Source organism: Cydia strobilella, chromosome Z (genome assembly GCF_947568885.1).
Source record: "Cydia strobilella chromosome Z, ilCydStro3.1, whole genome shotgun sequence".
NCBI lineage: Eukaryota > Metazoa > Arthropoda > Insecta > Lepidoptera > Tortricidae > Cydia > Cydia strobilella.
Genome location: NC_086068.1, coordinates 7,219,654 through 7,244,325, shown reverse-complemented (window position 1 = coordinate 7,244,325; position 24,672 = coordinate 7,219,654). Strand labels below are relative to the sequence as shown.

General features: G+C 36.4%; 2 protein-coding genes across 9 annotated transcripts in view; one reads left to right on the top strand and one right to left on the bottom strand.

Moving 5' to 3' along the window:
• Positions 1–7,066, bottom strand: part of LOC134754240 (PAN2-PAN3 deadenylation complex subunit PAN3) — a 33,383-nt gene extending 26,317 nt beyond the window's left edge. Inside the window, exons 1-6 of one of the 7 annotated variants that reach the window (XM_063690425.1) lie at positions 6,725–7,066; positions 6,381–6,479; positions 6,016–6,135; positions 5,846–5,932; positions 2,307–2,498; positions 1,359–1,443 (exon numbers count right to left, since the gene is read on the bottom strand). In XM_063690425.1, coding sequence (XP_063546495.1) covers positions 1,359–1,443; positions 2,307–2,498; positions 5,846–5,932; positions 6,016–6,135; positions 6,381–6,455 — 559 coding nt within the window. In that variant the 5' untranslated portion in view covers positions 6,456–6,479; positions 6,725–7,066. The other 6 variants (XM_063690427.1, XM_063690429.1, XM_063690430.1 and 3 more) reach the window with 6 other exon arrangements.
• A 1,358-nt stretch (positions 7,067–8,424) lies between these two features.
• On the top strand, positions 8,425–23,431 carry LOC134753700 (syntaxin-12). Of its 2 annotated transcripts, none has more exons than XM_063689637.1 (8): positions 8,425–8,551; positions 8,653–8,759; positions 14,185–14,254; positions 14,433–14,583; positions 15,335–15,434; positions 16,086–16,210; positions 17,545–17,700; positions 19,737–23,431. In XM_063689637.1, exons 2-8 carry the CDS (start codon positions 8,654–8,656, stop codon positions 19,821–19,823), a joined length of 795 nt encoding a protein of 264 aa, XP_063545707.1. In that variant the 5' UTR covers positions 8,425–8,551; position 8,653; the 3' UTR covers positions 19,824–23,431. The 2 variants fall into 2 exon arrangements, with proteins under 2 accessions (XP_063545707.1, XP_063545706.1); XM_063689636.1 differs by having other exon boundaries at positions 8,439–8,556; positions 8,649–8,759.
• Positions 23,432–24,672: the final 1,241 nt, after the last annotated feature.

Sequence of the window (24,672 nt, the reverse complement as noted above, 5' to 3'; positions counted from 1 at the left end):
TACGATATTACGTAAAATAATCCTAATATATTTATTTTCATAAGCATTTAGACACGGTAAGTCGGTTACCCTCGTCATAAAAAAGAAACCATTGACGCTACAGTGAAACGTGAAACACAACACAAATATACCGACATACAGTCAGCAGCAGAAGTTGCTAAGCGGGCGAGGTGTTCAAAATTATCTTAAATACATACCCAAATTGCTAAAATCATAAATATATCTGGTCGCGTAAAAACTTTAGGATATTAACATCATCTACCACGTCTAGTGGGGTTGCCATTGCCAGCAAATAAGCTAAGACAGCCTTTAATAATGAAATTAATTAAAAAAAAAATTAAGTTAGCCCAAAAAAATGAAACGTGTCTAACAATGTGTTATGACACATATATTCAGTCAATTAAATCAAGATCAAAGTAAAAAAACCGGCCAAGTGCGAGTCGGACTCGCGCACGATGGGTTCCGTACCATTACGCAAAAAATGGGGAAAAAAAATTACGTTTGTTGTGTGGGAGCCCCAGTTAAATATTAGTTTTATTCCGTTTAGTATTTGTTGTTATAGTGGCAACAGGAATACATCATCTGTGAAAATTTCAACTGTATGTCACAGCCACTTTTTTCCTCCTTTTTTTTAAGAGCTGTTGAAACTTGGTAAGTAGATTTATTCTGTGAACCGCATTAAGATTTTCACACAAAAATAGAAAAAAAAAACAATAAATTTTTGGGGCTCCCCATACTTAGAACTGAAACTCAAAAAATTTTTTTTATTAAACCCATACTATGGATAGGTCTTCAAAAATGATATTGAGGTTTCTAACATCATTTTTTTCTAAACTGAATACTTCCAAAGTGTCCCCCCCCCCCCCCTGTAACTTCTAAAATAAGAGAATGATAAAACTAAAAAAAATATATGGTGTACATTACCATGCAAACTTCCACCGAAAATTGGTTTGAACGGGAACTAGCAAGTAGTTTTTTTTAATACGTCATAAATCGTAAACCTCAATTTACCTTTCACTCACGATTCACACAAAAAGTACATTGTTTAAATTGTGTAATTTACGGAACCCACGGTGCGCGAGTCCGACTCGCACTTGGCCGGTTTTTTACATTTCTATCCAATTTATTAAATAGAACTTGTGTTTAAAAATAATTGCTATCTATGTTTTTCTAATAATTATCTGGTGGTTTATTTCATGCATGTGATGCATGGTGTGAAATAATTTATTTTATATACAGTCATACCCTATTGTGGTACAGTATAGTACTTTAAATTCAAAAAGTAAATTCTGTTTATGTCAAAAAAGGGACTGTTTTCGTTTTCCCCTAGACTTGGACCGTTCAAATGTAAATCTTACCCATAGATGCAGAAGCATTGAGTCCGCCGGTCGAGTTCATGCTGTCGTTTGTGGAATAAAAGTACGTCGTGCCGCCAACATTCTCCTGTTGGAAAATGAATAAATTATCAAACTAATAAAAATAAACGGTTCCGTTTTTGCCATTTTGGCTGCAGACAGAACCCTTAAAAGGAAAACCTTGGCGAACGGTACCATTTTTGGTTAAAATAAGTAACTTTCTAATTGCATTTATATGCCAGAGCCCACAGAAATAAATATACCATAGAAGACGCAAACGCATCTACTTCGCGTGTCCGAACCCCGACCAAGCGTCGAGGTTGACCGTCGCTCTTTACAGTCCACGCCGCCGGTTGTTACAGCCGGACGTCCGTGAAAACTTAAAAAATGCTCCGTTGCATGATAAATAACTGCAACAGCCCAATAATTGCGAGCACCCAAAGGCAAGAACATATTTCCTATCACAGATAAGTAATTTTAATATTATATTGTGCGTAAATTTTGTATGAAAAAGTCGGAACGCTTGGTTTCAATACAAATCGTGGTATTTGCGTCATCTAGCGTATATATTAAATCTCTGCCAGAGCCTTAAATTAATAATATACGTATACGTTTGTTAGTCGCCGCCTGGCCGGCGACTGGTTGCGCCGCCGTGGTGTCCCGGTTAGATATGGCCCTTAAACACGTACTACGATTAGTTGTCCAGGGGACAAAGGACTCTTGAAATCCTGATTTTGTAGTCTTTAAATGTATCAAACATGTATTTTTGTGGTAGCTATAACCAATTTCCATAATGGGCCATATACTAAGCATGTTAATAGAACGGCATACGACATCTCTTCGAACAAAGTGTGCCGGTATTGTCCATTGGACAACGGGACAGGATAACAACACATACAAAGCTGATCCACCCTAATAACCATGAATAAGGCATCAACAGTTTATCCTCACCTGATGTACTTGCTGGGTATTTTGCTGTATGTTGCCTGTAATATTTCCCTGGAGATTCCCCTGGAGGTTTCCCTGGAGGTTCCCCTGGAGATTAGCCAGGGTGGATGGGGGCGAGCTCTCCGGGGATTCGGGGAGGAATGGCGTGAAATAGTTCACGGGCATGAACTCCCCTATGAGGACCTGCGGGAATGGCTATAGTCACTTGAGACAGTCTATTGTCATCGAGATTACGTTGGCTGTTCTAGTAGTATGGGGCAATAACATGTTATAACATAGAGAAATAAATAAGTTTAGCATGCTCAGTCCATACATAGATAAACCCTACTAGTAAAAAAAAAAAGCAACCTTTGCCATAAACTTGTGTGTCAAGATTAAGGTGGTTCGATTTTCGTACAAAATTCAATAGGCATTAATTAAGTCACTATACACTATTACGACATAAATATTTTTGCATTTATCTACTTTCGAATATTCGTTAGCTTATTAAATTTTAAGCAAGTTTATGAGCGAGTTTAAACTAGTCTTAGTTTAAACAACTTATTATTTAAGGAACTTATTATTTTACCCTCAGAAGTTGTGAACTCTGCAAGTGTTAATCAATTTAAAAATAGACTAGACAAACTATGCTAACTGTGCTAAGTGAACTATGATTTAGACGTACCAGCATCAGCTGCCTGTCTAAAATGAAATAATAATAATAATAATAAACTCATGTATGGACTGAACACTCTAAAGCTCTATTTCTCTGTATAGTTATAAAACGAAGCGCTGGTGGCCTAGCGGTAAGAGCGTGCGACTTGCAATCCGAAGGTCGCAGGTTCAAACCCTGGCTCGTACCAATGAGTTTTTCGGAACTTATGTACGAAATATCATTTGATATTTACCAGTCGCTTTTCGGTGAAGGAAAACATCGTGAGGAAACCGGACTAATCCCAACAAGGCCTAGTTTCCCCTCTGGGTTGGAAGGTCAGATGACAGTCGCATTCGTAAAAACTAGTGCCTACGCCAATTCTTGGGATTAGTTGCCAAGCGGACCCCAGGCTCCCATGAGCCGTGGCAAAATGCCGGGACAACGGGAGGAAGATGAAGATGATGAGTTATAAAACGAATAATTTTTAAGAAAAAAAAACCGACTTCAATGGGGGATGCCGCTGAAAGTTCACTTATTGTTGATGGTGCACTCTTAGATTCCAGACAATGAAATGAAAAAGACAGCATCTTTTGCCTAATTATGTAGAAAAGGAGGTAAAACGACCCACTTTTCTAGTAGCATTTCGTTTTTGTAAGGGTCGCAGTTCAAACCTAACCTACTTTTCTGATAGCATTTCGTTTCTGTAAGGGTCACAGCTCTAACCTAACCTAACCTACTTTTCTGATAGCAGTTCTGTTCTGTGAGAATTTCAGTTCAAAACCCACCCACCCACCTACCCCACTTTTCTAGTAGCATTTCCGGGTCCCGGTCTGGGCCCGGATCAGTGTCCGGCTGTCCGGGTCCAAGTTTGGGTCAGAGTTCGGTCCGGGTCCGGGTCCGAGTTAAGGTCCATGTTCAGACCCGGGTCCGGGTCCGAATCCGGGTCCAAGTTTAGGTCTGGGTCCATAAGTAAGAAAACAAATCGCCAAACGTGAACTGTGTGTCATTGAAGAGTTCCATTCTGATCATCATCAGCAGTTCCACTTCATCAAATGTCACTTTTTTAGATGTAAATGCTGGATTTGTTGATGAAAATACAAAAATCACTATATGTATGTCTTTCACATTTGAGGAGTTCCCTTGGTTCCTCGTGGGTCTCATCATCAGAACTCGAGATTGACAAAAATATGTCTTAAAAACTTAAGTTGTTTAACAAACATAAAGAAGAGGACAAATCGCCAAACGTAAACTATGCTTCATTAAAGAGTTCCATTCTGATCATCATCAGCAGTTCCACTTCATCAAATGTCACTTTTTAAAATGGAAATGCTGGATTTGTTGATAAAAATACAAAAATCACTATATGTATGCCTTTCACATTTGAGGAGTTCCCTCGATTCCTCATGGATCCTATCATCAGAACTCGAACTTGCCAAAAATGTTTCTTGAAAACCTAACTTGCTTAACAAACATAACGAAGAGGACAAATCGCCAAACGTGAACTATGCGTCATTGAAGAGTTCCGTTCTGATCATCATCAGCAGTTCCACTTCATCAAATGTCACTTTTTAAATGTAAGTGCTTGATTTGTTGATGAAAATACTAAAATCACTATATGTATGCCTTTAATGTTTGAGGAGTTCCCTCGATTCCTCATGGATCCCATCATCAGAACTGCTTTTTGACAAAAACGGGACCAATCTGTATGTATATACTTATAATCAAAAAAAGAATTTTTAAAATCAGACCAGAAATAACGGAGTTATGGAGTAACAAACATAAACAAAAAAAAAAAACAACCGAATTGTGAACCTCGGTCGAACCTTAAGTCGGTTAAAAAAGTACGATTTTTGAGCATTTTGTGGCATAATTTAAATACAAATGCTTACAACTAGAATTAGGTATCTATTATCTTTATTCCTATTTCATTGGAATGTGAGATATATAGCATGAAAAGCTTTATTATGAACTAAAGTAAGAGTGTTATTGTTGATATTGTGAACACAAGTATGGGCAGACCACAAAATTATTACAATAATCTATGTTGTAAGGCAAAATTTAAGAAATTATAAAGAAATCTTATAATATAATGAACGCTTACACAATTAGATGTGTTAGTTGTAAATTCATCAACTTTCACTTGTTTGGTAAAGCCCAGGACTGTAGAGAACTTTAAGACGAAAGTAGAGGATGGACGACCCATGTGAAACCACCTTTTCATACAAACAATGTCCATATTTTCCTCTCTGGATATTAACATTATTGAAAATATGTTAACAAAATTCGTTGTATATCAACCACAGCAATGCCCCTATGTTTGACTTTTTTCGAAATTTAATTATTATAAGAGTTAATAGCATTTTAAAATTGGTATGAAAACTGTTTTTGCTCCTAATTTTTTTTACAATAATCAAATTGCGAAAAAAAACAAAAGTATGGACATAGCTATGGTTAATATACATAAAATTATGTAAAAATGTTTTCCCTAATATCAATATCCAGAGAGAGGAAAATCGGGACTATGTTTGTATGGAGAACCGTCCATCCCCTTTCTTCTTAACAAGTAAGAAAACTCGAAACAGAATGGCGTAATTAAACATTCTCAATAGTTAGGTCAAACCTTACTGCCAAGAGGAAATTTATGCAATGCAAAAATAAAACTTTTAAACAGCACTGGATTACTTGGAAAAGTGGTGTTTCTATAATAATGTGAAAAGTTAAGCAAAGGTGGCAATTTTTGCATTTAATAGTTAGGTGTAAACAACATGAACAAGTGATTAGAGACATTAAATACACAACAACCTACCTACCCTACTAAACAATGGTTTAGACCAAAAAAATACATTATCAGGCCCAAAGTCCATAGTAATTACTGCAATTATTATTAAAATTATTAATATATACATACTTTTTTAATGGCTGTAGGAGAAGACTCCAAACTCAGCTTGCCCATTGCCTGGTTCAGGGACCTTGTGGGGGTTGACGTAGAACGGTTCTGAAAATAGGGCCAAATTTTTCAATGTCCATATTGCCTACACAGGAACCTCACTTTCTTCAGAATATAAGAAAATGTGATACCCGTAAATCTCTCTCTAATTCCTCCGCCTCTTCAACTTCCTCTCTTCTAACAATGGGGTAGATAGACAGATGTGGTACGTAATGTGTTGTGTATTGTGGAACGGGTCCATTCTGAAGGGTCTTTAACAAAATAATGATCAATGCAATATGGTAAGACTATTTATGACTTCTAGTTTAGAAGGCTTCTACAACTTTATTCTTTGATAAGAAACCTTGCATATGAATGTATCATAGTGAATGGAACGAAAGACCCTTGTTTAATAGAAAATAGGCAAAACTTTTATGGGTAAATTTCGCTCCACCCCCAATTTATTAATTGATTGTTGATCCAATGAGAAAGGTAAAATTTTTGACTAGTGACTTACCATATACGTCGCTAGTTTTGATTCCTGGGGAAGCCCATTTGGGGGAGAATATTGCAAAAAGATAGAGGGATCCATCGCGCCTGGTTACAACGCGGCAAACTAGGAGAAAAAAAAACTTCAAATTAAAAACAGCCAAGTCCGTGTACTCCTCGCAGCCGCCGCTTCGATGCAGAGTGCATCAGATTAAACTGGCAAAACTTACATGCGAATAGGAATTTCCAAAACAAGCGGAAATAGATCGCAATCAGGCAGCGAGTCGATATGAACTCTGAAGTTAAAGGGTAGGTAATTGACAAATGGGTAAACGAAAACTACTGACGTTTTTTTTCCGTTTGGTTTCTTACCTGACACTAGGCGATTAGTATTTCATCATTTTAAAACTACCCTCTAACAAGACCACATCACAGGTCGGAGCTGGCACCCGACATTCTCCACTTCCCTTGCTACAACTCCGTGACGACTGAAGCCTCACGCAAATATGCAATTTATCTTACATACTAAGCTCATTGTCACAATAAATAAACGTTCTATAAATTCGTTATTCGGTTAAATCATTATTTATACAAGACTTTTAATACATAACATTGGTTTCTAAATGAAAAATAGGAGTAAGGGCGACACGAAGACAAATTACACACAAAGTTGAGTGAGGTGAAATGCATACATACACAAAGAGATATTTGTGTATGTGTAGAATGTAGATCGTAGATCGCACTGTACCACAGACAAGCAACCGATTTTTTTGTCAACATTCCAGTATAGCGCTAAATTTAAATAACAGTTTGAGCATGAAAATCAAATGAAAATGTTAAAAAATACTATATATGTACACTATTTTCAATAAATTCTAATTGCACGAAAAACAAGTATTTTAATTAAGCTTACATTTTCTGTTTATTTTTATTAAAAGCCATCTTGCCCCCCTTTTATTAATTTCATTACAAACTTTTATTTTTTGGGAAGTGATTAAATTAATTTAGTAATACCGATATGGCAATTAATTGATTAAAAATCGATAAAAGTTTAATAACAAGGTTTGTTTTCTTCGGTTACCGCGATAGTTACTCATGAAATAAAACTATGAAAACGGATTATATCGCGTATATTGAATTTATAATGCATCCCGACGTTTCGAACTCGGTGACACCCGTTGACCACGAACGCTGTAAAGAGTTCGAAACGTCGGGATGTATTATAAATTCAATATACGCGATATAATCCGTTTTCATAGTTTTATTTCAAGGTTTGTTTGTTTGTTTCATATGTAGGAATAAGTGAAAATGTTGCAACCAAACTACCCTTACTTTTTTTAAATAATAAATGCCTAAAATCAAGTTACGAATTTTACTATCGACAATGAACTTTCTCGTCTTTACTTTACAAATGAACTCCTCCGAGTGGCGAGGTAAATGTCGATTGTCGAGTTTTTAAAGTAATAAATAGCTGACTAAGGCGGTGATAAGCAAAGAATATAATACTCACTAGGAGGTGATAAGCGTCAGCTTCTACAAAAATGTTGATTTCCCATATGCAACGTATATATAGTTTGTCAAAGGACTGTCTCATTTCAAACATAGACAGAGAGAATCATACTATCTTTGTCTTACACTAGTACTAGCACCGAAAAGAAAGGGATGAGTATAATTTTCCTGGTTGTTACTGACTGACAAATTGGTTTGTCCAACTATATATTTGACGCATGACCCATGAGCCGTTGTAGCCGTGCTACAAAATGAAGAGGGTAACACTAGTAGAAATGATTAAAAAAAAACTTTTATGACAGATTAGTACTTTATAGGATTAATTCGGATATCTTATTACATATCGTATTTTGTGTAAAACGACGCGTAAATTTAATACAAGAACTAAATTTAGGTATAGCAATATAGATTCAAATAACCTATTTTTATAAGGTAAAAGGTTGAATTTCAGAATATCACTGTTTTCGTAGTCAAGTGGCTTAAAAAACTTTTTTGCACTGAGTTATGGGAATGTTTTGAACGTTTCCTACATTTACTTTGTACATTTTCTGTCTGTTTTCTGTTATGTTATTGGTTCTGGTTGTCGAAAAAAGGATCGGTCGTGTCAGTGCGTGATAATTTTAATTTATCAATTAGTTGTGATTTGTGTTGTATACGTCATTGGCTAATCACATCTAATTAAATCAGTAAGTTTGGTGATATATTCCATATCGCACAGCGATCGTTGCTGGATTAGAACGCGTCAAAAGCAGCGTAGTTACATTTCGTTGAATTAATTTTGCTGCAGATAGGATGGATGCTTCATATCAAGGCGGCGTGACCTACGAAGACAGGGGCGAGAGTTTCCAGCAGTTGTCGTCTACGATAGCCAGTAATATAAAGAAAATATCACAAAATGGTATGTCACTTTACAATGGTATGTCTCTTTATCGTTTGTTTGTATTATCTACGACGTAGCTAAAGATAGCGATATGTCTTTGTTTTGACTCATATGCCGATTGCTTCATGAATTCATAACAATGCATCACAATTTCAAAGCAATCCTGTATAACTTGAAATTTACACGTAACCTTGGTTCATCTGAGATATAATAAGGCTGGTTCAAGGTTCTTGGAAAAAAATGCCTATTCAAATGTAAACTTTAGGGTTGTCTAGCCAAGCGTAATAGCCTGAAAAACAAATTAACATTATTTATGTAAAATTTCTAAACTTTAGTCTTATTAAAGAGAATTAAATAGACATCCATACATCAGTTTTGTTACCAAAACGACTTTTAAGTATTTTCGTAGTCGTCAAGTAGCGGAATTATCAGTACTGCTACTCGACACTAGATGCCCCTTGTCTGAGTACCCATAACACAAGCCTCCTTGGGCTTACCGTGGGTCTTAGTCAATCTGTGTAAGAATGTCCTATAATATTTATTGTTTTTTTATTTATTTATTTATCACACAATATTGTATAGAATTGAATGTGATTTCAAAGTTATGCTTACAGTAGTATACTGTTCAATTCTGCCCTTATAAGCCAATTGGTGTTATCCCAAGAAGAAAATTTAAATCTAAACTGTGTGCAAATTTATTTAAAGCCATTTGTTTCGAGATCCTGCCTCTGGGCTTATAAGAACACAACAGGCATTAGCACATGTTTGCCGAGGCGCGCACAGACGGTTTCGATGCCGTGAGGCGAATGAAAACGGCCTCACTGCTTGGCAGAGTGCACGGGAGTAGCAACAGCATTCTAAACATGATAGCTAATAAGCTAAATTGTCCTTTGTTATGGGCAATGGGTCAGCGGACAAAGTCGCTTTTGTTTATAATTTACTAAATACTTTATCAGGTAAGGTAAGGTATAAGCTATAACTAACAAATCTATGGACCATATGTTGTCTCAAATGAAGAAATTTAATTTAATTTAGTTATTATAAGTTATTAATTACATTATCCCTTGCTGGAACATTGAAGCAGCTGTAGGCTTCATATTATCAATAGGATGATACCTTATAAGTGTTTTCTTAGTGTTATTGCTCTTAGAAATAAACATAAATCACAAAGCCTATCTTGACCTTCTATACCTTGCCAAGACAAATGCAAGTTTGATTTGAAGATACAAATTGGAACGCAATGGGGGACCTTTTTATAGGCCATTGTAGGCCTAGCATAGAGGGCGCGCGCCAGTATCTCACCCGTGAGGTGGACTACCATCTTCTGTATTAATTAAAGTGGGACCGATTTCGGGACTAAACGCCGCAGTGAGCTTGACAGGATACGAGATGAGCTTAAGGCTCGGTCGTCAACCTCGATTCCCTACAACTATGTGTGTGGTGCGCTGACGTGCCCAAAATGCGCTCGAGTATTTAGCAAGAAGATAGGGTACGTGAGCCACCTAAGGGGGCTAAGGGTGCACCAGAGAGCGGAGCAGGTACACGCTAATAACGCGAATTAAATATTGCCTACTCCAGAGCACACAGTTGCTGTGGCCTAAATCGGTCAGGAGAGCATCATCATCAAAGTGAGACGGGTAGTCTATCCTGCAGGCGAGATACTGTCGCGCCAATCATGTGCTAGCCCGGCTGGGTGGCTAGAGGATAAAGCTGCCACAGCTCTATATTTATGCTACATACATGTAAAAAGACATAGTTTATAATATTTTATTTTTTTAAACTTGTTTTGTCACGGTTGGGTTAAAGTGATTTTGTACACATACACTAGTTAAAGACTTGATTTTGAGCATGTCTATGTGGGAATACAGTATTAAAAATACATACAACTAGGAAAAATACATACAGTTAGGATGAGATACAATATACAGAACTGCAATCTGAACATATGAACAAATAACAGGAATTAAAAATTATATTTCAAATGTTACAGATTGGAGATTAGTTTTAATTGGGTGGGAGCTAATTATGTATCGCTTAAGTATGTTGAATTTAATCCGAACAAAACTCAAATCATATTATCATGCATTAGGCTTAGCTAATTATAGTCTTAGGCACAGCTCTCTTATAATAATCATAGTATTTATTGCCATGCACACGTGTCTTAATTGCTGTTTATATTAGAGATGGTAACTAAAGGGGCCCGCTGACTATCAGCCCGCCGGACAATATTGGCCTGTCAGTTGTTTCGGAACTGTCAAATTTTTGCTCTAACTGACAGGCCGATATCGTCCGGCGGACTGATAGTCAGTGGGCCCCTTTAAGTACATAACAATAAAGGTGCACATGTGTTTCAGTCAGTAATTAAACAATACTCAGTTTGTCAATAGAGTTGAAAGACGCTTTGGTGTGATAAAGTGTGGCCGTGCTGCTGTTGTCATCTTACGTTTGTGGTGGCACTTCCCTCTGCCACTGAAAAGCCTGTGCAAAGTTAGCTTGGTTCCCTCTCCCTCTGCCACTGAAAAGCCTGTGCAAAGTTAGTTTGGTTCCCTCTCCCTCTGCCACTGAAAAGCCTGTGCAAAGTTAGTTTGGTTCCCTCTCCCTCTGCCACTGAAAAGCCTGTGCAAAGTTAGCTTGGTTCCCTCTCCCTCTGCCACTGAAAAGCCTGTGCAAAGTTAGCTTGGTTCGACTGTGCTGCTTGTTGCGAGATTGCAAAGTCACATGTAGCCTCATGTATATGACAAGTTGACAACTATTTATCATTGCTCTTCTTTGTACTTTTGTGTTTACATCCTAACCTAAGGCCCCAGGTTCTACCCATAGTACTTCTTTAGTTCGATGAAATTTAAGTCATACACAATTGGAAACGAGTCGCTTTTTCTTTATTTTGTTAAATTTTCAAACACTGCAAAATCAACCCTATTTCCTAAATTATAGGTTCAAATTTCAGTGGCAAATTTTGGATTTTACATTTGTATGACTGGGCCTTAGGAGGCTAAATTCGTAAGTCTCACAATAGTCACGGTCCTACTCCTAGTACTAATTACTTCAACTTAATTTAGAATTCAACCACAATTCCTTCACTATTGATTTCAAATTCACCTGGCAATATTTAGGGTTCCGTACCCAAAGGGTAAAAACGGGACCCTATTACTAAGACTTCGCTTTCCGTCCGTCTGTCTCTCTGTCTGTCTGTCTGTCACCAGGCGGTATCTCATGAACCGTGATAGCTACACAGTTGAAATTTTCACAGATGATGTATTTCTGTTACCGCTATAATAACAAATACTAAAAACAGAATAAAATAAATATTTAAGTGGGGCTCCCATACAACAAACGTGATTTTTTTGCTTCGTGCGCGAGTCCGACTCGCACTTGGCCGGTTTTTTATGGAGAACTACTATGAATATTTGGTTTCCATTCCACACACTACATCTGGTCACTATTTCAAGAGAAATAGATAAACATAGATTCTCCAAATATATATTTTCATGGTAGCCATCTATGAGTCTGCTAATTCAACATTTAAATATACAAACAAGTCTGACTTGTCTTAGCATGCCATAACAAGGTCAACCATGCCTGGTTATTTATAGGTGTTTAAGTCTCTCTCAACTCTGTGTTTGTGTATTTTCTCAATACTACATAATTACCTAAGGCTATTCTGGCTATTAACATTTTTGAATAACAATATGGTTAATTACTTGTTTTCTCAGTACATTATTGATGTAACAAAGACTGAACAAAAATAGTTTTCACATGCATGCCCTTGCTAATTTAAATGTTGAAAAAAAAAACAGTATTATTAATAATTTTCCCTAAAGTTGTCTGACATAAAGATTCTCTCCTTGAAAGTTACATTTCCAAAAATAGCTTTGGCTTTCTATTTGCTGATCTTCATCAAAATCGGTTCTGTAATTTACCCGTGAAAAGGTAACAGACACAGGCAGAGTCTTTTTCCTTCATATAATTAAAAAATAGAAAATGGATTAGCGAAAAAAAACCAAGTGTATAAATGATTTGGATTGCTTGTTCGCGCAGCTATTTATGATTCTAACGATACAGAATCTCCTATAAGACAAATAGAGACAACGGATCTTATACCAGGGGTTCCCAAACTTCTCTAGGCTCGCCCCCTGTTGCCTAAAATGAAATTCCCACGCCCCCCTTCGCTATGCAAGGAAACGGAAGTAAATGGGCTAGGTAGCCAAATCATCATCATCTTCTTCCTAGCGTTGCCGTTAGCACCACGGCTCTTAGGAGTCTAGGATCTGCTGGGTACCTAATCCCGAGAATCAGCGTGGCACTAGTCTTTGCGAAACTGACTGCCATCTGGCCTTCCAACCCAGACGGGAAAGCAAGACATTATATTGGAATTAGACATTAGTCCGGTTTCCTCACGATGTTTTGGTTCACCGAATAGCGACTATTAAATATCAAATAACATTTCGTGCCTAAATGTTCTAGTTTTCAAAATCATGTTGAAAACATGTTGTTGTCATCATGAAGTCATTGAAGTTTAATATTCATTTATTTATTAATATTAATCCACAAACGAAGACATAAAAGTCACAGTCAATGTGATCGGTGGGGGGTGGGCTTGCATTTTCTTATACAATTACAATACCTTTACATACATACTTTATATAATGCTGTTATTTTATAATGTGTAGAAAAATGTGCATATTTATTAGTTAATTAATTAACCTAATTATATCAAGTGTATGATATTATTAGTAAATATTAAGTAATATGTAAAACTATTCGAAATGAAGACCTATGGAGTATATGCCGGCAAACACCCATTGGCGAAGAAATCGCGACACGGTAATGGAGATGGATAGGACATACTATTCGAAGAGGGGAAACGAATAACGCAACCGTCGCTTTCGGTTGGAAACCGCCGGACGGAAGCCGTGGCTCCGGGCGCCCTGTACACTCTTGGCAGCGGTCCGTCATGAGTGAGCTACGAGCGGTCGGGTTGAGCTGGAGCGAGGCCAGAAGGGTCGCTGAAGATAGGAAGGAGTGGCGCGAGCTTGTGAAGGCCCTTAGCACCTCTGGGGTGCCATAGGACAACAACATACAACATACATTAAGTAATATGTGTTGATGTAAGTAATGTAATATTATGTTTCATACATATAACTGCAAATAATGTGCTTCAAAAATGTATACAAAGGAGTTGATTTGAAGCCCAGATATTTATTTATATCTAACATGAAGTAATGTGTACTTGTGTTCTTACAATAGCTGGGCAACGAATCATAACGATTTCTAGAAAAAGTATATGTAGGTACGTCTGTATACCGAGAATCATAAATAACATGAATAGATAACACATTTTACCTTATTTCAAAGTTATAGGGTACAATTTTATTAGTGATTGTGTCTGAACCTGCTGTATTGAATAACTGCAATAAAATTATCAATAATGTTTTTTCTACAGTATCCTCAATGTCAAAGATGGTCAACCAGCTGCAAACTCCACAAGACTCGCAGGAGCTGCGCAATCAATTGTAAGCTTTAAAGCTTTAATTTTTTTTTGTAGTTATGTAGTGAGTTTTAATTGTCACCTGACGATATACAGTTAGCTTGTTAAGACCACACGGATCTTGATTAGAAAACTGAAGTGGAGAGTGCATAAATGATTAGATAGTAAAAGTTTCCCAATTTAATATTAATATTTCGTCCCAGGCGTCAGATCCAGAATTACACCCAAAAGATGGCCAAAGACACATCCTCCATGATCATGGACTTGATGAAGATGCCGGTGGAGCAGCCCGCGGGCAAGCTGACCAGGGAGCGGCTCAGCGACGAGTATATGGCCACACTCAACGCCTTCCAGGTTCGACCCACTCCTTTTCAATGCTAGGAACGTTTTCGGAAATCACTTTTTAAAGCTAAACCACACCAAATGTGAATTAATATCACGTCGCATTGCGTGCCCATAACGTAATGCGTCGGGCACGCAGGGCAAGTGATGTGCCAGCTGGCCTATAATTCCATATATTACAACCGGCGCGCTGTATAAACGTATGGCGTGTATTCATAATGGGATTAAAGTAAAATAATCAAATCTTGTAACACGAACCATTCACTTTTATTTCTAATATTTTACTTTAAAAAAAGATATGATTATTTTCTCGGTTTGTGACAAACCTATGGAGATTACGTCATGCTGATTGGGGTTACTACACTATTCTATGAAAATAATGGTTGTACCTATGAGTTAGTTCAAAAAAAGATTGTCGGGACACTTCATTTAATTTCAACTCTTAAATTTCACGTCATTGTAATGTTAACTGAATAAGGTTTTCAATTGTCAGTATCACATTAGTCTGACCTAACAGTTGACTAAATAGAGTACGTAACTGTTAAGGATAAATTACTAATATACATATAAAGAGAATGCGATTTTTTTTCCTTATCATGTCAATATTAGTTTCTGTTTTCCTTCACAAGACCAGTGGATATTCCAGCATCTGCCATGTTTATTAATTTATTGTTATAATATTTTAAGAAGAGTGTGTACTATAAAATAGTGTTGTTTATTGGTTATTAATTAATAAATAAATAATTTAATTAATAATTTGTAGGCGACACAAAAATCAGCTGCTGCAAAGACGAAAGAGGATGTGCGAAAAGTGAAGGCCCAGAGCGCCACCATCAACATTGGGGATCCGTTTGGCATGTCCGGTGAGTACCTGAACACATGGTCACATTCAATTGAGAAGGTATACAAGATTTTAGTGAATGCATACATACCAACAAAATAAATATAAAAACGAATTTTCTCTGAAAAATGGAAATTCTTATTACGATTCGATTTATTTTATTTTTATCGAGCCACTGTTAGTCTTGTAAAAACGTAGTATGATGTTATTGAAGTGGTGTAGGTACATATAAGACAATAATTGTATTTATTATAGGTATTATGCATATTCCTTAAAGTTAGGTTTGGTAGTTTTCCAGACCCACTCGTAGTTGAGTCGTAAATTAGCTCACAAATCGAGATCTTGTTTTGTACAAATGACAGTTTAATTTTCGTTTTCACTCTGGCGGTTTGGAAATACATATTAAACTTTCATGCTACATATAAGACAACCCACCAGTATTCCAGTTAGTGCAACTCTCATCCACAAGTACAACATATAATTATTTACTTAATATTAATATCAAAGTTCGTTTTGGATTTGTATGTGTATTTTCATCCATTTATACAAATGTTTAGCACTATGACATTGTATTTGTAGTCACACTTGAAAGATATTTGAGGTAGTTTTGGTCCATAGACACCATAGTTGGGAGCTTTAGGAAAAGGTTTTATACAGTATACCTACCGTCCAGGGCGCAGCAACGACCTGGTGGAGATGGACGACAAGAACACGCGCCGGCAGGAGCAGATGACGATGCAGACCGAGCAGGACCTGCAGCAGCTGGAGGAGCGCGAGAGAGACATCAGGCAGCTTGAGGTGTGCTTATTTAGTGTAGACTCAAGTATACTGTATCCAGGGCGCAGCAACGACCTGATGGAGATGGACGACAACACGCGCCGAGTAAGGTATGCGGCAGTGTATGAGGGAGTGTCATCTGACCGCAATGAGGTTGGCGGGCCGAAGTTTTTTACAGATGGCGCTAACTTAGGTTCCCCCAGTCAATCCTACGAATAATATCATTTTTATTTTATTTCATGACATATTTAGGCTCTTGGAACGTAACAGGGACCTTGGGACAGGTCTACTCTCAATAACAAACGGATATACATATATTTATTTTATGATCGGATTTATTAGTACGAGTATTTATTAAATGTGTCATTTTCTGTTTTCTAACTGCCCGTTAGTTTTAAAAGTACTACAGAGTAGATCGGATTTAATTGAATGACTAACATTGTAAATGCCAAAAATGAAAACATATTTGGTATCAATGGTAACGTGATAAGAGCTGAGACCGATTTGGAATAATTGCCGTCATCGATAAATAATTATCGCATGTGATTTAGTTAGCATAAGCATTAGTAAATCAATAGGGATCGGTTTGAAATAATTGAGCTTTGTAACGCCTTGTATAATACAGTTATGTACAATGCTACATGATTCTTAATATATATTCATACCGATTTTAAAAAGACAGTACAGTCGCCATCAAATATATCGGAGCCGCCAAGGCGCTCACAAATATCTGAACACGCCTCTATTGTCAAGCCGTTAAGAGTGTGTGTTCAGATATTTTGAGCACCCCGGCCGCTCCGATATATCTAATGGCGACTGTACAAAACTAATTCATGAACATTCTCTAATGATGTTACCATGCATCTGCCTAGGTTATAATACCTGACTCAATACCTAACCTAATACCTAATTCAACTTATTTTATAAGAAATGATAAAAAATATAGATTGTAAATTTTCTTTGGCAAGGGACTTGCGCTTGCTTTAGAAAGCTTTAAACTTGTTCGTTGTATATCTTATAGCTATTTGATATTCATGTAAGAGCGTAAAGGAAAAAATGGAGGCTTTAAATGATTGGAACTAGATTTTTAGTTTAAAAATTTCTCCATTAGAGCTTCATGGAATAAAATATGATACGATAGGAAGTTTAATAAATAGCGTTAGGCTCAGCAAAATCGAACATGAAAATAAAATTTCTAATGACAAATCTACTACCCAACTCAAACTGCCCTATCCAACTGTCTATAATATTATAATGAATAAATATATTTGGCAGTCTTGATTTCTAAACAGCATATATTTTCTTGACCCATTTCTATTAACAATGCCTTATCAAGTCATAATTTCTGTTTTCAGGGTGACATTCTAGACGTGAACCAAATATTCAAGGAACTGGGCACCATGATCCACGACCAAGGTCAAGTTGTGGACTCCATCGAGTCGAGCGTCGAATATACCGCCCACAACGTCGAGGCCGCCACGGCGGAGCTCCGACAGGCCTCCAACTACAAGGTAACATCGGTGACACATCTGCACCCTTAGAGGCGGGAGACATTTTTTCAATACTTGAGACTCATATAAGAAAATCGATCAGCGCTGGAAGTCGCCAGCAGCATGCTGAGATGGGACCATTTCGTGACGCTTTATTTTCACTATGTTCTTTTAATGTATGTCTATTGTCTGTTCTCTATTCGTAAACACAACGAATAAAAACTATTCTATTCTATCCTATTAAAATCGGGATATGTACCAATGTAGTTAACATTTATTGTATTAAATATATTAATAACGGGTCACTCACGTGTTTTAAGTCGAAAACGCTCGACATGTTTCACTCCGTACCGAGGAGCGTCATCAGGAGCTTGCGTCGACGGTGACGGACCGGCGCAGACTGCGGGCCGCAGCCCTCCGCGCCCGATGACTCGGCGCGGGCGCCGGTGGCGACAGGGGGGGCGAGAAACTACCCTCGTTTACGGCATTATTGTTATATGATGGGTTGCACACAACACTCACTACGTCATTCGCTAATGGTTCGTCCGTCATCGGGCGCGGAGGGCTGCGGCCCGCAGTCTGCGCCGGTCCGTCACCGTCGACGCAAGCTTCTGATGACGCTCCTCGGTACGGAGTGAAACATGTCGAGCGTTTTCGACTTAAAACACGTGAGTGACCCGTTATTAATATATTTAATATGTCTATGTCTCACGGAAGTTTTGTTATTTATTGTATTGTTCACAGAAGTGACCTTATTCTAAAATGTTTTTAACCCACTTATGCATTCGACTGTCAGCATTCATCCTAGCGTATGAGATAAAACTATTTACCACTCTCCAGTACCTAAACAAAAAGAGACAAATCTTCTCTTTATATAAAACAATTAGAATGTAAAAGGTACAAGGTACTTTGAAATGTGAACTGTAGATATGTATCTCAACTTGTAAAACGCGGTGGCAGATACTTTTGGCACACCGTTTTTAGGGTTCCCTACCTCAAAAGGAAAAAACGGAACCCTTATAGGATCACTCATGCGTCTGTCCGTCTGTCACAGCTTATTTTCTCCGAAACTTCTGGACCAATTAAGTTAAAATTTGGTGTACATATGTAAGTTTGTGACCCAAAGACGGATATGTAACGTAAACAAATGAATTTTAAACATGGGGGCCAATTTTGGGGGGTAAATGAGAAAATTAAAAAATAAAGTTTTTCAAACTATATCGTGTTATATATCAAATGAAAGACCTCATTGTGAGAATCTCAAATATATTTTTTTTATAATTTTAGGATAAACAATTTAGAAGTTAATCAAAAAAATAGGCAAAAAATTACCATTCGAATTTCATCTCCGAAACTGCTAGGTCTAAAATTTTGAAAATATACACTAAATAGATATTTACCTATAGATTACAGGAAAACCTACTAGAAACTGCAGTCAAGCGTGAGTCGGACTTAATTACTTAGTTTTTGATCCGACCCCTACGAGTTTTTTTAAAGACATTTCACTCACGTTTCACATACAAAATACATTGTTTAAATTGTGTAATGTACGGAACCCTTGAAACGCGAGTCCGAATCGCACTTTTCCGGTTTTTATGCTACTATTGATGCTGCCTGGAGACGGAAAGTGTTTAGACCGAATCCGCTCTACCTTTGGGCGGGGACAAGCATATAAATCTTTGCTGCACTTTGCAGCACTTTGCAGCACTTTGCAGCGTGACTTTGTATTCTTCATAATCTTATGGAGAGAGACACACACATTTGTTTTTCACACTCGATGTTTCAAACGTTTAGCGTCGAGCAGAATCGATCAGTGTTTCCATCGTGACCTTCGGGTCTTTTCTTTCAAAAAGTGGAAACAAAAAACCAAATTTGTTCTAATTAATACTAAGATAACTTTATCTACGAGAATACTAGTGATGTGTTTCCACGTCTATCAAAATTACCTAAGACAGATAGATGACGCAGATTAAACTGGATAATGCTAAATCAATATTTTTTTTAGTTTCACGTGTCAATATTTCTTTTATATTAATTATTTCCGTTTTTATTTTCAGAATAAGCTGCGAAAGAAGAAAGTATATATCGCGATTATCCTCATAGTGATCGTCTCAATTATTCTTATAATTATATTTAACCGTTAATGTCCTTTTAAAAACCCAACATTGTTAATGATTTAAATAGGAACATTGTAATATTATTGTGGTAAATTTCTTTAAAAACGCCTTTTCTATTTCAAAATAGCACTGGCTACTGGCTTTTAGTTAAGGTGCGTTGGGATAAGTTGAAAACGGGTCAGACAAAAAGTTGTCCATAATTCCGAATCAAGTGTACCTAATATTTTTAGTCCTGGCAACATTGTTCCAACTGCCATTTAGTTGTGCCCCGTCGCACATTGGTCAATCACCACTTGAAATGCAAAGTAGTGTGTTACGGACTTTGTCGGTGGTATTATCGTCATCTATTCGACGACGATTTTAAAGCTTACCCCAACGTACCTTACTTCGATTGTAAAAGTAAACAAATTTGACAACATTATATCTATAAAAAGCGTTAAATAGTGCACTGTGCAGTACATATATTGTATCGCATTTATGCGCTAACGAACGGGTTAGCGCTAACGTTCGACAAAACTGGTAACCACAAAATGTATGACGCCACACGTGCCATCTAGTCAAAGTGAATTTGTCTATGATCTAGTTCAACTCTCTGCGGCTACAATATTGCACATCATTACGCGTCTTAATATTCTTGTGGAATAATTTCTATGGCGGTCGTTGTTAGATTTATCGACACTATGTTCATACTAGTTTTATTTATTTCACTGTAATGTGGTGTGGTAGAAGTTTGGCTCCCTGCGGAGACATCCTTTTATTTATACCACGTCAGTGAGTCACAAGCGAACGCGCCGCCTGATTGCTTCCGCCTTTGCGCCTGACTGAAGCGTTTCCTCAATAAAGTGCTGGTGCCAGACTTTGACCATCATTTGTGTCTTTTGTATTGTTTAAGACAATGTGTCCCATACAGACATTTGATGCTCAAAACAAACCTGATCGACTGATACCATTCATAAAAAATTGTCAAATACCCTATGCACAGAAGTTGATATTGGGGTGCAGCTGCACGTGTCGTTTCACGTCTTTGACGGTCAAAGTGTTAAAATGTTATTATTTTTACAGCTATATCGTTGATCTCCTTGAGTATTTTATTATTAAGATGGCTGAGATAGAATCGAAATCGAATCTATTAGCATTCCCGATTAACATAAGTGTTTTGTGTTTTATAAAAAGGGCCCTTTTTGAGCTTATAATAAGCTCCCTTTATCTACACGATATACAATATTATAACATTTCGGTTTAATGAGAGCTCGTAAGAGTTGTAAAATAATATTATATTATTGAGTTTAAATCATTAACAATACAAAAAAAGAAACATATTTATGTTCTTTGTATAACGTAGTAATACCTACATGTAAAAAAACTTACGATGATTTTAGTTGCGAGCCTTTTATTTTTACGCATAAATGAATAAAGGACTGGAGTTTTAAGTTAATAAGCACTTATCGTGTTATTTGACATTAAAAATAGAAAAGACGCGATAATCAGATATACTTCATATTAAATAATAGCATACGATCATATAAATCAGCCCGATGTCCTTTAGAAAGGACAAATTCATCAGATCGACTAGGAGCAGGCTTCAACCAGTCTTGGATTCATTCTGAACTCGCATATCGTAACGCAACATGAAACAAGCAAAAACTATAAGATTATAGAGCTTAAAATATACGAAATAATACTTAATACATACAACAAGTGCGATTAAACGTGTGTGCATCAAATATATTAATTATTATCATATTTATATTGTTAAATATCTTTTACGTTTTGAATAATCAGGAAAAATTATGTAACTTAACAAATATATTTTTACAATTTGTTTTTACAAGTGAATAACATTTGTTACTTAATAAGAACATGTTAAGTACTGCTGTTATTTCGAATTGGTATTATGCTTACGTGTCATACGTATATTTCATATTACTTTTAAGGAATATAATCACAAATCATGATTTGTGATTTATGTACCAAAAAAAAAATTACGTTCAAATATTGATCACAGTTAACACGCAAGCAATAAAATACAAATAGTAGTTATGTTCGCCTTTTCGACGACTGCTCCGTTTATCTCCTTTCATCTTACATGGACAATAGTATGGTATAGCATAATTAGCTCCATGCATGAATTTATTTTTATTTTTGGATTCATAATTTATATCGTTGGAACACCGGAAATGATAAAAATACTTTAGTAAACCTTAACATTATTTTATTAAAAAATATTTAAAATGTTGAAAATTTTTGAGCGGTTGAAACGCTCATAATTTTTGGCGCGAATTCGACAGAGCGTGATGACGTCACACGTTGGGCGGCCCAACTGACGTTTGCTACTAATGACACTAATCTGTCGAACGCGTGACGTCACGTGGCGTTTCGAGCGTTTCGCTCACTAGCTTTTCGCGGGCAAATTTTTGTACTTTTTATTTATAATTTTAAGTAATTAAATGGTAATTTAAAAACGGAAATGCATTTGTAACATGATATAACGGTAACAAACATCCTAATAAAACATATTTCGTTCAAATATAAACTTCATGCATGAGGCTAATTATAACATAGGACCATATAATTAAAAAATAGTCTCAGAAGCTTGCTAAGTAGCTTGCGAAAAAATTTGTCTGTTCCACAATTAATAGACAACATTGAAACCTTGACAAGTGGGACTTAGATACTGATTATTTTGTTGAGAACAGGCAAGGCTAGACTAGCCATACTTCTACAACTTTGCGATTTCTAAATCCTGTAATTACGTGACTAATTCAAATCTAAGTATAACCTCGTGTGTGGAGGAATTAACAGTTTTTTGCCATCTCACTTGTCTAGGTTTACAAAAACTTTACACGGGAAATCAGCTAGGAAAGAACGAACTAATTTATTGTAACACTATATTCGTAATAATCGTAATATTTTAGATCAACACTATTTTCGTCCATATTTTTTACTGCACATTAGGTACCATTTCATATAATTTTTATGTATGCAAGCTTAGAGAAAAACTAAAATCTGTAACCTCATAAGGCCCACAGACCCATATGGCTTATTACTTTAATAATGCAGGTAATTGAAACCATTTCAGCTGAGTTGCATTTCTTTTATTTCGTTGGACTTCAAAACAAAAGAAATTATAAATCATATTTCCTACACTATTGATTTCAATACCTGTGACACAACAAGTTAATCTTGACGCGACTTTATTTTAAGAGAATAAGAGCGTGTCAAGGTAATTTTGAACACCTCGCCCGCTTAGCAACTTCTGCTGCTGACTGTACCTGCATTAATATTTTTGTCAAATGTATATTGAACCTGGAGTCTCGATAAATTTCCCGTGAGACTCAACTTTAAAACATTAAAAACTGGCCAATTACAGAATTGGCCAATCATCAATTCATCACCATTCATCAACCCGAACTCTGCCGGCTGTATATTACGTTGAGTGACCCGTTTTTAGATATTTTAATATATTAATGTATTGAGACTGTATTTAATAATGAAAAGCAAGCATAGCTCGGTTTAAATTAAGCTTTGATATGTTATAAAATGATGTAAAAATAGCTTAGTTTGTATTTGCGTCATTGTATTATAGTTTGAGTTGATATTTTATTTTAATTTGGTCTTAAATTACATTTACAGTACATATGGTGCTATTTTCTCGCACTAGTGCGTAAAGAGCACTTTTCGTGCATATGTCGAAAGCTTAAAGGGCCATATGTACTGTAAAACGTTGTACGATAATACATACTATATCTTTGCACGATTGTAGTAGACTACGCGATAGTTCCAGGTTCGCGCCCTGTGCGACAAACAGGGACGACTTTTATCACCTCCAAGGCCCACTCTCACCATTCCAATAACCCGGTGTTAACCGGTTAAACCTGGTTACCACGGTAACCAGTACAATTTTGATACTGGGTTAACAGTTAACCCGTGGTTAGTGGGTTGGTGCAAGTGGCGTTAATGCAGCTAAAACTTAAACGTTCTAAAGTAAGGACGATAAGCACGAATAATTTCTAAAGCGGGAAAGCAATATAATTATGCGCGTGCGGTAGAGATAGGAAGTAGCGTGTCAGTGTACGGAATCATAGAGCTTAGCGTCCTTACTTTACTCTTGTGGATTCGCATATTCGTGCTTATAAGAGTAAGTTTAGTAACATACCGTTTACTTGAACTAAAACACAAACTTCAAAATTACTTCAACACAGCTTGCGACATTTCTTCATTCTGAAGAAACTGGTATACATATACAGTATACGTCCTGGCTGGCTGGATTATTTTGTATTGTTTAATTAGGGATTAATAAATTTTATAATATATTACAAATTAATTTTTAGCCATTTTTAATATGAAATGTAATGCGGTGGGCTAGAAAATGATGAAAGGGCACAGTTGCCAGTTTTAACAGTAATTCTAATAATATAATAATAACTGCCGAATGTACATCACTAAGTATTTATACTTGATATCCCATTATTTCAGCATTTGTCTAACAAAAATTAAACATTACTTCAATGATTACAAAATCGGTTTTCCCTTCTGTCTAACAGCGGGTACTATTTATGCTTCAACTTCAAATATCTTTATTGCCAATATATTACATTTACATGGAATATAGATATAGACCCTGTAACGGCACAGCAATTTAATCTTTTACATAAGCATTAGGTATTAACCTTACTTATAAATTACACTGCACAGACATTCAAATAAAACTATTCATTAAAAAAAAGAATTAATAATAGTATTATGCAGACTGCAGTAACAACTAGGTATTATTTATTATGTAGGTACCTTACGTAGTACACTCAGCAGTACAAACTACAGTTGCCAGCCAACTTTAGAACTGTTAAAACTGGCAATGAAATAGCTCTAAAATACA

What these genes read in the sequence shown, in the direction of transcription:
- LOC134753700 (XM_063689637.1), top strand. Translation starts at nt 8,654, where the DNA reads ATGGATGCTTCATATCAAGGCGGCGTGACCTACGAAGACAGGGGCGAG. An exon ending in AAAGAAAATATCACAAAATG is followed by an intron (nt 8,760 to 14,184) that starts GTATGTCACTTT and finishes TTTTTTCTACAG; the next exon opens with TATCCTCAATGTCAAAGATG. An exon ending in GGATCCGTTTGGCATGTCCG is followed by an intron (nt 15,435 to 16,085) that starts GTGAGTACCTGA and finishes CCTACCGTCCAG; the next exon opens with GGCGCAGCAACGACCTGGTG.